Below are 15,844 nucleotides of genomic sequence, written 5' to 3'. Positions count from 1 at the left end.
AAAAATGTTAGTTTGTCATATGAAATCTAACACTTTCATCAATAGAAACATAGACCACAATAAAAAAGATTTGCTTCCTAAAATAGCCATGAAAAGGTCCAGTGGTTTTTCTATCCTTCCATTTTTAATTCAATGAAGAGTCACTACTTGATTTGATTTTGGAATTTCTCCGCAGCCTCAAAATTTCTGCATTTGAAGTAATGCTATCAGAATAGTAGTGGGAAAAAGGAATTCCTTACTTCCCTTTCTTTATTAGGACAATTTCAGAACTCACAAGAACATGTAAAGGCAGCTGTGATATATAACCATCCCCACTGAAGCCCAAAATCTCTACCAACCAGCCTCTGTACTCCCTTTACGAAGACCAGATTCTATACTGTTACTCTTCATTCCTCCCGCTCAGCAAACTCATGTCTTCTGCCTCGTTTAGGGTAGATTCTCAAGTTAGCTCTTTCAGAAACTCACGAGCATTTCTTCATTACTCAACATTTCCTTATCTTGTATGTTTTTAATATGTTTCATTAGTGTTTCATTCTTCCCATATAGATATTATGTTCTACCAGATAACTGTAGTCTTTTAAAGGACAAACGGATGTCTTCCATGACATTTCTCTTCTTCTAACATCTAACAGAAAAGGACTCTTCTATATAATAGACATTTAATAAATTATTTTTTAAAATGTTTATAGTTTTTAGATAGGTAATTTAATTATCTTTCAAAATCAAAAGCACATAAGGGAATATGGTTAAATGTCACCCGTCCATCGTTGTTTCCCATCTATCAATTTCTAAGTCACCTCTATAGCTAACCCCTTTGTTAACTTCTTATTCTTCCACAGTTATTTATAAGTATAAGTAAATACAAATAGATATAGTCCCCCTTTCAAGTCAGAGTTAATTAATTGTGTATAAAGACATCAAGAGAATTTATCTTAGGTTTGTAATCCCTTTGTATGGAATTTATTATCCACTGCCTGCTTTATGATTTATTTACTCGGTTTCTCTAATGATTAGCATTTGTCTTTTTTCCAGTCATCTGCTCTTACAAATAATGCTGCAGTATCTAATCTGACATACACATGTGATTTCATGTGTGTACAAGCATGTTTGTAAGATAAATTCCTAGGGGAGAAACTGTGGAGTCAAAAGATAGGTGCATTTGTAATTCTGGTAGTTGGAAAAATGATCAACTCACTGCCCTGGAGTTGATTCGGACTCATCAGGACACCCACCCCATAGAACTGCTCTGGTGAGCTTCCGTGTTTGTAAATAGAAAACTGCATCTTTCTCCCATAGTTCTGATAAATAGCGCTGGATTGTCCTCCTCTGTAGAAATGGTATCACTTGACATGGCCATCCGCAATGTAGCTATGTGCTTGTTTCCCCATAGCCTCCGTAACAGAAGATACAGTCAAACTTTTGAAACTTGCCAATCTGACAAGAGAAAATAGTATGGTGCTGTAGTCCTAGTTTGCATTTCCCTTATTATGAATGAAGTCGAACAGATCATATGCTTCAAAGACAGACTATGTGTTTTTCTTTCCTTTGACTAACCTAATCATGTGTTTTGCCCATTTCTCTGTGGGGGTGGTTGAGTGCCATCACAACCGCCCTGCGCATAACAGAACCAAACACTGGCAGCTTCCGCCCCGTCCTCACAATTGTCGTTATGTTTGAGCCCATCGTTGAAGCCACAGATTCCGTCCATTTCATCGAGGAGCCTCCTCGTTTTCTCTGACCCTCGACTCTACCAAGCACAAGGTCCTTGTTCGAGGCCTGTTCTCTTCTGCGACCAGATCCAAAGTGCATGAGATAGCTTTACTATGCTCACTTCCATGAAGTCTGCTGGCTGTATTTCTTCCGAGACAGATTTGCTTGTTCTTCTGGAAGCCCATGGTACTGTCAATATTCTTTACCAACCCCATAATTCAAATGCATCAATACTTCCTTTAGGTCAATGATTTTATATGAATTTCTAGGAATTCTTTATATGTTAGAGAAGTAACCCCGGTTGGCTATGATGCCAGTTGTAAGTATTTTTCTACTTGTTTTTAAGGTGGTTATTATTATTGTTGTTGCCATTCTGAATTTTCTGTTTTGTAATATAACTAGATTCACATAAGTCCCCTTTTCCCCCAGACTTTCAATCACAATGAGAACGAGCACTCCCACTCCTAGGTTATAAAGGAATCTCCCTGCTCCTTTTCTCTTAGGGCCTTCTAAGGCTTTGCGTTCTTGTGGGTCGTTTCTATTTTATTTTACATTTGCATAGTTTATCCATCTAGAATTGGCCCTAGTGTAGGTGTGAGAATATGGATTCCACTTTAGTTGTGTCCCCAGCACACTGGGTTGTTTTCCAGTCCATTTCTCCCCACTGCTTTGGGACGCCATCTTCATCAAACACTAAACTGAAACTATTTGCATCTGTACTTTCTGTTCGACTGGTAAGTGCTTATGTTGACGGGCCAGTCAGGAAGACTTTACAATACTTTAATATGTGGTAAGACTATCCTCTTTTTGTTGTTTTTCTTTTTCTGTCTATTCTTACTCATTTTAAAAAATTATGATTCTTACTCTTTTTTTCTCCCCAATTTGGACTAGTTTGTCTAGTTGCCAGGGGAAAAGTCGGTATATTTATTTAGCCTCTTCTCAGTGTATAAATTAATCTCAGTAAGAAAAAACTCTTAACTAACTGCTCTCTATCTTCTTTCAGGTTTCATTCTATTAACTTTACTGATTAGGAGACCCACAGTCTATTGTTTAGATAGTTAATCTACTGTGTGATCCTGATGAGAGGGGAGGAAAACCTTCAGTAATGGAAGGACTCTGACATGCTGCCAAAAACACCGCTCTGCTTTACCTTACTCCTTGTGAAGTTTTTCCCAGGAGTCTTCAGCATCTCTTTTGAAGATGTTGAGTTTTCCGTGGTGTCATGACAGCTAGTAGAATAAGTTTCTACAGCCTGGGCCTGCAAACCTAAAAATCAGCCAGGGAAGCCAACAAAGAAAAGAAGTATTTTGTTAAAAAAATAAAATTTTAAATGTTTCATTGTGTAATTTCTCTTTTTTTTCTTTTTTTGGGTGTGATTTCTTAAGCATTCAGATTATATATAGATATATATTCAGTAAACCTAGCTTGGCCTTCTTAGACATTATTTTTACTATACATATGGGCTTTTATTTATTTTTTATAGGAGGGACATTTATTTTTATTTATGTCATAAGAACTAATTATTATTTTAAAAATAGGTTACTGTAGTTAAATCATATCAAGAAAAGTTGTACAAGCATTACCACAGTCAATTTTAGCATATTTTCTTCTTTCTTGTATTCCTTGTTATTAACTCCCTCTTTCTCCACAACCCTCTCCTGCCAAGAAACCATTCATCCAATTTCTGTCTCTATGGATTCACCCATCCTGGATTTCATGTATCAAAAAACATACAAAAACAAAGAAACAAAAAAGCTAACAGTGATAACAAAACAGAAGAGAGAAAAATCTCAATCAAAAAGAAAGCAGAAAGTATTTAAAACTAGAACAACTTTAAAATGGGTTAAAAGAGATAACAAATGACAAGGTGTTAAATTGGAAACTAATGACATCTTCCATAATCAACGTTCCAATGCACCCTGCATGCTATCAAGCCTATTCCCATCCCTGGACGGTGGTCAGAGGGTATTCACCGGAGGCTGCATCCAAGCGTATTTACCCTCAACTGTTTTCCCCCTTTGAAACTGAAACAACTTTTAAATGGGTCAAAAGGGGGATCAAATAAAATGCTACACAATCTACCATAATCGTCTGTATAATATTCTCTGTCTGATAACAAGGCTATTCACATCACTCAACTATGATCAGAGGGGATCCACTGGAGGCTTTATATATATCCCCTGCAAAGGGATTTTGGGCTGCCACTGTCATTCATAACTTTCATAGTTCACAATTTAAGCTCTGATACTACTCCCTTCTTTGGATTTGGGTTACATTATTTACAATCCTTGGATCACACAGGCTGGTGTGCTTCTGCCATATGGACTTAGTTGACACCTTTCTTAGATGGCTGCTCGTTTGAGGACAAGCCTTTATGAACCCAGAGGCTATTCTTTCGGATAGCCAGTCACCATCTAGTTTCTTCACCACACTTTGCTAGAGCATTCAGATCCTCAGTGATCTCTTCATGAGGGCGAGTATCAAACATGGCCATGTCATAAAAACTAATTTTTCTTAGATTGGGATGAAAATTAAATGCAAGTCTAAAATCCATTCATGCATCTATGGTTTATATACAAGGGGGTACTCCCCCCAAAAAAAGACTGGGGAAAAGCTCTGTTGCGTGAAGCTTTCAAAATACACATTTTCCCCAGTAGGCAAGTATTCTGCAACGCACTCTGAGTTAGTGCGCCCAGTGGCGTCGCCTGGGAATGTTCTCTCTGATCAGCGAATGTTTTTGTAAAAGCAGTTTCACCTGAATCTCATTTTTTGAGATGACCAATTTAAGAGAACACCCTGAGGCTGTGAAATTTTCTTTCCTGTTTGGGAAAAATGCTCAGAAACTGTTGTGATGTTGAACACAGTTTAGAAGGACACTGCTAAGGGAAAAACTCAAGACTATTTATATCTGCTGTGAATAAACATACCATGCTTTGAAAGAACAGCTCTGCAGCAACCCAGACTTTTTTCCAACATCATTACTGGTGACAAGACATAATGCTATTTTTACAGCCGCAAAAGCAAACATCAATCAAGCCAGTGGAAGATGTCATCGTAACCTTGCCCTTTCAAAGCTTGTCAAGTGAAATCATAGATCAAGACAGTGTTCACTTGTTTCTTTTGATGTGAGGGGGATAGTGTATTTACAGCTTGTTCCACCAGGTCAGACTGTTCATCTGACCTATTCAGAGGTTCTGAAAAGATTGAATAACAGAGTGTAACAAAAAAGGCCTGATTTGTGACAGAATGGGGGCTGGTTTTGCCACCATGACAATGTACCTGCTCATGCATTTATCTCAGTGTGTCAGTTTTTGGCCAAAAAAAAGAAATCCAGCATGCCTCTCTTGCCCCACACACCTTACTCACCTGACCTCCCTCTGTATGACTTCTTTTTGTTTCCATGACTGAAGAGGGACAGAAAAGGACAGCAATTTGACGATGTAGAAGCAGTGAAGAAAAAAAATGAGGGAGGTGCTGTCACCCATGCAAACAGATGAGTTTGAAAATGTTTCCGAGAATGGAATCGCAGATTTAACAAATGTATTAAATGTAATGGAAAGTACTTTGAAGATGCTAAGTTTGTTTTGTAAAAAAGTTTAAATACATAGGTTTGAAAATAATCCAGTGTATTTTGGGTACCCCCTGGTATGTCTCTGGTTCACCTTAGAGACACCAGTGTCATGTTATGTTAGAGAACATTATCAATCATCTCCATGGGGCATAAGGTAATTCTACAGATTGTGTCATTAATTCAGCCAGTGATATAGAATTTAAAACGCAATTGAGAAAAGGAGATCATGCAAGTATAAACTCGCTACTACAATACATGGATTATTGCAATACATGAATTATTGACCTGTACAGATTAAACCTAAGAGACTGGACACTATTTATATGAACAATGGGGATTGGAGATAAGGTAAAACTTTCAATAAGATTCACTGATAGTGGCAGAACCAGGCCTACCAGATTAGCACATAGCTTAAGAAAACTAGGAGGGCATTAAAATAGTAAGGGGATGGTACTCCTGGGCCACCCTTCTTTGAGCACTTGCAAGGCAAGAGAGCGGAGCCAAAGCCATTATGGGTTTTCGATGTAGTCTTATCTTTTTACTCTGAAGTAGGTGAAGATTTATAGACTAATGTCTTCTTTTTATTGGACTTAATAATTCTTTATATCTTTTCCATAGAGGTCCTACGTTATTATTAACCTTTAACATTCTCATTTTTGTTACTTTTTTTAGCAGAAATACTGCCACTTACAATCTTCATCAGCAAGAACGAAGGACTCGAGAGTTCTCTCTGGAAGTGGAGGTGGTGGGGAAGAGCGATCGTGAGGTAGAACTGTGGTAAAAAGAGTAGATACAGCAAAACAAAACAAAAATCCATCATTCAAACTTCATAATGGCTTTAGAGAACTTTCCAAATTATTCAATAATAGTCTGTAATCAACAAATATATTATCTGAACAATGACCACAATTAATCTCCAACTTACAGTGCCTCCCCCCGCACCCCCCAACTCTGTGGTAACTTGGTTCTGATATGTCAAACCCTCCACCCTTTTTAGTCCCCATTAGTATTGCCTCTAATTATCAGTATTTTTATAACCCTGATCTTTATTTGTCTTTGAACATCTGGGAAAGAACATCAGAGAATGATAACATTGGCAAACTATGCCTTGCACCATTGTATGTAGTACATATTATTAACCATGAGTACTATAAAACAATAACCAGACAGTCACAGGTGCAGTTCATGTTATCTCAAATGTACTGTAATCCCTGATTATGTGTCGTGACCAGGAGCTTTGTTCTTCAGGCTCTTTAGCCAATGAGCCCCTGATTTATCAAACATTTATTACAAAAGTATTCTTTTAAAAAATTGAACCTGAATTCAATCATGCTTCTAGATCAAATTTCTATGTACAGGATATTCGGGGAGGTAGAGAAGCATGTTAAGTAAAATCATCAGGATAAAGTCAATCAAATCCAGAATGCTAGCCACCTGAGGGCAAGTGACCTACTTTCTTGAAGAAATAGATGGTATGGAAATTATAAAACGATGAAACTGGTTACATATCAAAGGCGTTAAGAAACATAAAACTAAATGCAGTGTCTATACTGCATTCAAAGTCAAGCCCAGCGATAAAAAATACTTTTAAAATAAAAATCTAAAGAGATCCTATTTCAAATAGTATTATTTGTACCAAGGAGAGGAATTCTAAAATCCCGTCTCTACCTAGTCCTTGACAAATCAAACTCCTAGCTGGGGACAGCCAACAATAAATCAACCAACAGTGGAAGCTATTGTGGAAACCTTCAGATTTCTTGAGGTAAATGACTCTAAATTTAATAAGCCAGTTTCACAGTATAGGTTCTTAGAGCTAAATGTCATCCAACCCAAACCAAACTCACTGCCACTGAGTTGATGCCAACCCACAGCTATCCCATAGACCAGTGTGAGTTTGTATGGGAGCAGAAAGCTCCTCTTTCCCAGCGGCTGGTGGTTTTGAACTGCTGACCTTGCATGTAGCAGCCCAATGTGTAGCAACTGTGCCCCCAGTGTCACCTAAAGCCAAAGGGAAAAAAAAAAAATATATATATATATATATTTACCTGTGTTGGCACTATGGAGTTTTACACTCTGAAAAAGAAAAGAAGAAAAGTAAGACAAGAATATATACATAAATGTATCGAAGCTCAAAGTAATGGCATATTTGAAATTACATTTCATAGGCCTACAGAAATGGATATAAAATCCTATTTTTTTCTAATTCTTACGAATGATGAAAAGTCATCTTTAACTCGTTGTTATAATCTGGCACTTAGTCCTAAATTGATCCCTTTTGAGTTATTTCCTTTCTACTTAGAATATTGCCCCGAAAATGTAATTAAAAGTTAATTATTGAAATCGAATAGTTACTTCATGGCATTGCAATAGGATTGTCTTTTTTGTATGTGGAAATATAGATAGATCAACATACATGTGCATATTATCAACAAACCAATACCAACTAGTAGTGCATTAAAGTGGCCGTTTTAAAAGGCAGAAGACTACTTGTCTGTCCCGCCTTATAATTGTAGACACTTTAAAGTATATTTATTTAGTTACTTTGCTGGCCCCTGAGACTTCAAGATGAGTATCCCAGACAAAGACAAAACCCCACTGCTGTGGGGTTGATTCCAACCCCTAGCGGCCCTCCAGGGCAGGGGTGACGTTCTCCTGCTCCTGAGGGTCTGAGACCGCGACCCTCTACAGGAGTAGAAAGCTTCAACTTTCCCTTCAAAGTCGAGATCGCTTTTCTTCCAGAAACAGGGAACATTATTACAAAAGGTTAATTTGGGGTTGTTGCAAATTAGGTGGGGGGTTACATTCTAGATCATCAACTTCGTACTCAACCGTTTAAACCACCCATCAGACCCCCAGTTGTTTACCCCTCGCCTGCTCCCTGGTTTCTCTTCACCCTCTTGTGGGTGGATTTTAGACAATATGTACATCTCTTACTTTAACGAAATTACCGCCCACACAAAACAATGCAAGTAATATGCAAAAATCCACAATTATAAAACCCCCAACTCACTGCTATCAAGTCGATGCTGACAGAGCAACCCTATAGGACAGAGTAGAATTGTCCCCTGTGGATTTCAGAGACTGTAACTCTTTGTAGGAGTAGAAAGCCTGACGCATCTATCTCCCAAAGAGCAGTTGATGATTTCCAAGTGCTAGCCTAAACCCATCATCCCACCAGGGCTCTGCAACGATACACTTCCGACTCATAGCGACTCCAATGGACGGGGGAGAACTGCCCCTAGACCGTAGCTCTGTGTGCGTAGAAAGCCTCATCTTTCTCCCGAGGAGCAGCTGCTGGTTTCAAACTGCTGACTTTATGGATAGCAGCCCAACTTGGAACCACTATGCCACCAGGGCTGCTTTAACAATTATAGAAGGAGCACCTTATTGCAGTTAGTGTGATACAGTCTACCAAATGACTAATATAAATAAGCTATCTGCTCACTCATTAATCATTTCTTAGTTTTGCCTTAACCATCCTTGCAGATGCTATTATTCAAGTGTCTTCTGTCACTAAGCCTTCTCTGATCCCTTCGGACCTGAAGATGTCTCCAACAATCCAGATCTCTCTGTTTCACGTTGCCCTGGCCATAGTTGCCTTGTTATAATAAATATGGACAAAAATAAAGACTCCTGTACATGTCCTGTATCGCTATTACTTGACTATATGTTCCTAAAGGGCATGAATTACATCTTCTACATCGTTGACTTTCCCACTCCCTCTAGCATGGAGTCCTGGAAGTAGTAATATCGACTTGATATTTATTGAGTGATAGGTGTTAAAACAAACAAGAGTCAGTTGAATCCAAATAAAAACAGTGACTGACCTGGCTTGGTCTAAGTCTCACAGCGTCATCACATTCCTGTGACTCGGATGTTCCACTCCATTCCGGTGACGGTTCCATTTTTAAAACTGAAGCTAAGGGGTTAGGAGTACTCAGTGGCAATTCTCCTGGGGAGAAAGAAGAGTAAATAAGGTCCAGTTCCTGGAGTCATGGCCGTTTTAGAAAGTGAGCGCAACTCAGCATAGCACACAGGAGGCTGCAAGGCTCTGGTCCATCCACTCCCAGGGAAACTGTACTCACCAGCCTCGTCCACCACGATGAAAGATTCCGGCGTCCGCTCGGGCAGTGGAGGGGGGATTTCATCATCTATCTTTGGAGACATTGCTATCCAAAACGTCAGAGACATAATCACAACTGGTTACCAGAGCAGCCAAGGAAAATCCGTATATTCTAATCTTGATTAAATTCCGTAAAGCACTACTCGTGTGCAAGCTGCTACCTGTTCATTCAAGGGAAACAAAGCAAAGCAAAACCGAGTTCTCTCCTCCTAAGTAGCAACCTCAGGAGGCTTTTGCTTATTCTCCACATTATCCTTTCTGTGAAGAGCCGGAAAGCATTTTCATCGAGACACTGGGTCTGTTAGGAAACATCCTCATATAGCAAAGTTGCAGTGAATACAAGTATAAGCATTTTCGCACCTGTCCTTCATGCTGTACAGAAACCGAAATTATGCATGCTTTTTCTTTATTCCAAAGCAACAGATGTAGGGTCTTCTATTATTTCTATGGAAAGGTTCAGAATTTTTATACAGATTTTCTAGATGCTATTATAAGAAACTGCCACCAGATGGCACACATGTCAGTGTTGTTTGAATCCTCGAAGCTAAGGATTTGTTTTGTAATTGTGTTGTTTCTGAAAGAAGTCTTATGGGTACCTAGAAAAAAAATACCTTCAATTCAAAAGTGAGACCAAGCTCTATAAAATAATATAATCAGTGAACGAACTTCCTAGTTCTGGATAAAATATGTTTGCGCCAAAGCGTCGAAAGAACGGCACCTCTACCTACAGAGAAACACAGCACAATAATTGATGCTAGACTGCGAAAGCGTTCTCTACTTTCCATCCAAGCAGAATCGTCTTCCAGAATCACCTAACGAAATAGCTCAGAGTTTTAAACGTGCTCTTTTCTTTCCCTTACCTCCGTCTATGTGAAATGATTATAATCATCTCCCACAGAAAAGTCACTCTGTTTCCCAACGGCACAACAAAACACAACAGCGTGTATGTTATTGTTGTTTTTAGGCACCACTGCATCCGTTCCAATTCCTATCAGCCCAATACACAACAGAGCCCAACGCTGCCTGTCCTCCGCCAGCCTCACAATGGTTCCTTCTTCCTGAACCCATTGCTGCAGCCCTGAATCCCTCCATCACGCTGGGGTCTTCCTCTTCGCCACCGCCCCTCTACTTTGCCAAGCATGTTGTCCTCCGGGGACTGGTCTCTCCTGACAAGGTGCTCGAAATATGTAAGATGAAACCTTGCCATTCTTGCCCTAATGAGCACGCTGGCCGTACTTCTTCCAAGAATAATGTGCATAATATACAAAAGTATGTCATTACCAAAGAGGTTAAATCTGTATCAAGGTATATATAAGATAAAAATTCCACACAGACTCCTGAACACTCATTATTTAAGTCACTCTAAGAGGCAATAAAAAATTAGATCCTCTAATTCCTGTGGGGGAATTCAATTCTTAGCAATCTGTTCAATTAATTCTAGCAATAACAAAAAAGTACTTTAAAAAGTACAATGGATGGGTGGCCCATGTGGTGCTGTTGGTCAACTCTGATCCTTTTGGAAGCGCGTACCAGAGGCCGGGGAAGGACATTTACAGTGCCATACCACATTTGACTGCTTACTGCTGCCTGTTTGGGCCCTCTTGGGGAAGCATCGGCCTGCTAACTGCACGGTGTGCAGCCAGGGGTCCGCAAACTTTTTAAGCAGGGGCCAGTTCACTGTCCCTCAGACCCGTTGGAGGGCCGGACTATAGTTTTAAAAAAAAGACTATGAACAAATTCCTACGCACACCGCACATACCTTATTTTGAAGTAAAAAAACGAACGGGGCCCAAACACCCAGCGGGCCGGATAAATGTCCTCGGCGGCCGCATGTGGCCGTCGTTTGAGGACGCCTGGTGTGCAGGGTTTAATCCCAGAGGCCTCTCAGGAGGAAAGATGAATCCTCCCGCTCCCATAAAGAACGACAGCCTGGGAAACCTAGAGGGTCGCCCTGAACTGGAAGCCACTCAGTGGCAGTGGTTTTGCGGTCCTCGGCTTAGTCGCATCATTAAAGCTTGTCTGAAATGCACTCATTTTCAGAGGCCTGGGAAGAAAGTGGAGGGAAAGCAAGACAAAGGGGATGGAGAGGAGAAATGAAATCTTCTCTAGAGAACCAAGTGTAAAGTGGCTATAAGAAACAAACTCGCTGCGATCTAGACTCATAGTGACCCTATAGGACACAGTAGAACCGCCCCCTGCGATTTCCAAGACGGTAACTCTTTACGGGAGTAGAAAGCCTCCTCTCTCTCCTGATAGTTGCGTACAGACTTTTAAACAATAACTTACCGGACACTCCTGTCTCTTGGTTCCAAGGTGAGGGAACGTTAGTTGGAAGAGTCCGTGCTAACGAATCGTTTGAATTGTAATCAGAGAAGGTTGTAGGGGATGTTGGCAACAAGGAACTAGGAAAAACTGTTCCATCCTCCTTTTCGGGTACATCAAGAGACATCTTCGAATCGGCACTCCCAGGAGATAATGGTGGGAAATAGGGGTCTTCCACTAAAGACGTGTATGAATGTACACGGAAACCACAATAGCCAGTCTGCTTTGCATCCGAGGCATTGAGTGTCTGATGCTTGCGGTCATGTGGCAGTGAAGAATTCAGCTCTGCTGAAGAAGCATGCATCAATCGAGAAGTATGCAGTTGAGATGGCACATAAGAACAATGGTCATTGATGTCCCACTCTGTCGTATCTCTCTGCTCTATCAGTTCAAAGGGGGTTGATTTGGTCCTTATGATTGGCTGCTTTGAATTAAAATGTTTTTCTGCTACACTTCCTGGTTTTGAATGAGCGCTCGCCCCAAACACAACGGAGCTCAAGCTCTGATGTTTCTGAAGAGGTTCCCCAACCATGGTTCTCTCTGCAGTTTGGTTACAACCACAGTTTAGCTCCAAAAAGTCAAAAGAAGATTGTTGGGTAGGGGACAAAACAAGCCCGTCCCTTCCGCTGAGTTCCGTGGTCCTCAAGTCGCAGGCGGAAGTCCCCGCTTTGCCCACCTTCACCTTTGGTCGCTTCTGCTGGCTCATCCTCCTGGCTTCTTTTGTGGAACTAAAACAGAAAGAGGAATGACGAGAGGCCCCTCCGAAGGAGGCCTCTTCCAGCATGAGATTCACTTCTCAGGCACAAGTAGACAATATTTAGATGATGTGTAAAAAGGTACTCACCTTTCTGCTAAGCTCTGGCGAGAATAACGGTCTGCTCCTAGAGGGGAATTAGGCTCAGAGACGGAATCCTTGGCTCGAATCTTCAAGAGAAATGAATGAGAGATTCATGGTTTTATAGCAATGTCAAAGGAGGTATTTGTGGGGATAAGGGATAAAAATAACCATACGATCTTTTTTAACTGATACTAGTGATGGTGCCACAGGGGTGACGTCAAATGACCACTGGGTCCGTCGTGGCCCGGGCTGGCAGGCCATCGTTGCCGAAGGGGGCGGGGGCGGGGGTAACGAAATGGGGTCTCACTCATTACCTAAGTGAGAGGTAACTCATCACGTGGCCCCTCGCCTGCCAATGGGGTGAGAGGGAGGTGCGGGCCACAGGTAGTCGCCCTATGGTAGAGAGGAGGGGTCTCCGCTTTCACCTTTGGGAGAGGGTGAGCTAGAGTGGTGCCCTGGGAGAGGCTGGGCCGCTGGGCACAACCCTTGGCCCTGGCGTGCCCAAGGGGCAGAGCAGGGCGGGTGGCTCCAACCTGGAATGTGGGAACACATCGTGAGTTACTGCCCTGGGTGACGCCAACCCTCGAGACCCCTCTGCCCGGGCATTTATTTGCTCACTTACCTGCTTTTATGATGCTATTGGGAAGTCCGAGAATTAAGTTTTCAGACAATCGAAAAACTTTAAAATAATTCATGAGAGGATTACACAATCGGAAAAAAAACCAACTGCCCTGCAGTCAGTTTCCCCGCAGAGGGACCCTGAGGGCAACTGCTGCTTGGCGGCAACGGAGCAGACCGCCTGATCTTTCTTTCCGTGTGGGCGATCAGGTGGCTTCCAAGCACCGACCTTGCGGTTTGTAGCTCAGGGCTCAAGGCACTGCACCACCGGGGAAAGGATTACATTCCGTTTCCAAAAAGCCGAGTCACATACTGAGATCAAAGGGATTATAATATAGGATTGATAATGTTACAGAAACAGAAAGGAATTTGACTTATATTATGAGCTTTTCAATGTGGGGGGTTAATAGGTATATTAAATGTGTGGGTGTGGGTATATAGTCCCAAGAACCCTCTACTTTCACAAATGTCATCATCTGAACCCTAACATTACTTAGTCGGTGCCGTCTGGTCCCTGACCCTTATCTTACTCGGTTCACTGTGCTCCCAGCTACCCGTGTCCTCTGGTCATTCCTCAAGCATGCCCAAATCGTTCCCAATTCAAGGTCTTACACACACTGCTCCTCTGATGAGAATGCTTTTGCTCTAGATTTTGCATCGCTGGGGCCTGTCAGGATAAGCGTTGAGCTGCCAATCAGAAAGGCGGGCTGTTCAAATACACCAGCTGCACTGAGGGATAATGACGAGGCTGCCAGCTCCTGTAATGATTTGCAGGGTCAGCTCTTATAAGAAGCGGCTCCAGAGCGGAGTTCAGGGCTTCTTTCCAAACTCCGGTAGGTACCACTCCACGCCTGCCTGGACTTGTGAATGAGCTCCCTCAACTAGGGAGCCAAAAGGACCTTGTTTTTAGCCAATTTGGGGGGAAAAAATCACAGTCTCAGAAACCCTATATAGGGTCACTATGAGTCAGAATGTATTCATGGAACTGGGTTTTGGGATTTCAAAGGAATTCGATTTTTGCTTAACCATTCTCTGCCGTAAGGAAACACTCCCACACAGCTGCCCACCACATTCCAGCTCATGACGCTGTTGCTGTTAGATGCTGATGAGTCAGTACCAACTCATAGCAACCTGATGTGCAACACAGCAAAGCACTGTCCGGCCCTGTGCTATTCCCACTGTCTGGTTCTGTGTGAGCTCATTGTGGCAGCCATGGTGTCTTTCCATCTCACTGAAAGTCTTCATCTTTTTCTCTAATCTTCTTTACCAAACATGATGTCCTTCTCCAGGGACTAATCTCTCCTGATCACCTGTCCAAAGTACGTGAGGGTTATCATCCTCACTTCTAAGGAGCATTCCGGCTGTACTTCTTCCAAGACAGATTTGTTGGTTCTTTCGGCAGTCCATAGTACGTTTACTATTCTTTGTCAATACCATAATTTAAATGCATTGATTATTCTTCGGTCTTCCTTATTTGAGGTCCGACTTTCAAATGCATAGGAGGTGATTGAAATGATCATGTCCTCAAAGTGGCATGCTGGCTCTTCAACAATTTAAAGCAGTGTCATGCAGCAGGTTGAGCCAATGCTGCTATTGTCACTTAATATGTTATTTAATGCCCCTGAATGATAACAAGATGGTTCATCGGTTCTAAGATACCACCGATTGTAAAAACAAAATTAAAAACCTTGTTTTCAGAGTTAGAACTTTAGCTTCATAATGATTTATGGAGGAGGTAGAATGAGCATGAATTCTTCCTTAAAGACTTCGTAGCCTTCTCCAGCGCAGCAGCTGGGCCAATAGATTTCTTACTGCTCAAATGATTGATTTGATTTTGAGTGAGTTAGGACAGTTGCATGCTTTGAAGATAGAGTCCATTTTGTCTCGGTTGTCAAATGCGTGTGTGTGCAGTTGTTATATTAGCTCCTTATTATTCTTTTGATATCTGCAGGCCCTATAGTGATATCCCTTTATATTGGTGATTTTAATCTTTCCTTTTTTGTTTTGTCAGTCTTGCCAGAGGTTTGTCAATTTCATCTATCTTCTCAAAGAACCACCTCTTTGTGTGGGTGGGTGCTGGCAGCTGTATTCTACTTCCACCAGGTTCCTCATTAAACCTCTTTTGACATCCAGTGGGAAGCCTCCCCCATATCACCTCACTGGCCCACGGGAGAGTGGCCTCTGTAGCAATGAATGATGGCGAAAGTCTTGATTCTTCACTGGACCTCGCCTGATGCTACTCCTGAGAGACTTCACTTGTACTTAGTGAGAGAAAATGTATGTCTACTCCATTGTCCAGGAAGCAGTCCTCTCAGGCTGGCTTTAACCGGTTCCCTCCATGTTCTTTGTTCCCATTTACTGGTTCCCCAAATGTCCCACATTACCGGGGCTGCTGGTGGTGGGTAGGTGCCATTGAGCCAACTCTGACCCCTGGTGACCTCATGCGTTACAGCGTGGGAGTGTCCATAGGGCTTTCTGGGCTGTTCCCCGGGTCTTTCGGCCTGCTTTGGGTTAATAGCCTTTCACAAACCTTTTGCACCAGCTCTTGAGTAACTTCTACTGTACTCAATTTGAATGTTGACACTTCCCAGAACCTAAATAAAATATTAGGCCACATACGCCAGCAGTATATTAAAGGGATAACATTGCTGTTCTCTATACT

General features: G+C 41.7%; 1 protein-coding gene across 1 annotated transcript in view; it reads right to left on the bottom strand.

The window, feature by feature from the left end:
- The window catches only part of PTPN22 (protein tyrosine phosphatase non-receptor type 22), a 52,804-nt gene that overhangs the window by 7,573 nt on the left and 29,387 nt on the right, over window positions 1–15,844 (bottom strand). The window contains 7 exon segments of the mRNA XM_013003769.1: window positions 2,861–2,976; window positions 5,973–6,053; window positions 7,327–7,354; window positions 9,109–9,233; window positions 9,367–9,450; window positions 11,691–12,454; window positions 12,571–12,650. Of these exon segments, the coding sequence (XP_012859223.1) occupies window positions 2,861–2,976; window positions 5,973–6,053; window positions 7,327–7,354; window positions 9,109–9,233; window positions 9,367–9,450; window positions 11,691–12,454; window positions 12,571–12,650 (1,278 nt within the window).

This window comes from Echinops telfairi, unplaced genomic scaffold (assembly GCF_000313985.2).
Source record: "Echinops telfairi isolate 266 unplaced genomic scaffold, ASM31398v2 ScPeMD7_443;HRSCAF=831, whole genome shotgun sequence".
NCBI classification, from domain to species: domain Eukaryota; kingdom Metazoa; phylum Chordata; class Mammalia; order Afrosoricida; family Tenrecidae; genus Echinops; species Echinops telfairi.
The sequence above is the reverse complement of the archived record's forward strand: the minus strand, read 5'-3'. Positions and strand labels throughout refer to the sequence as shown.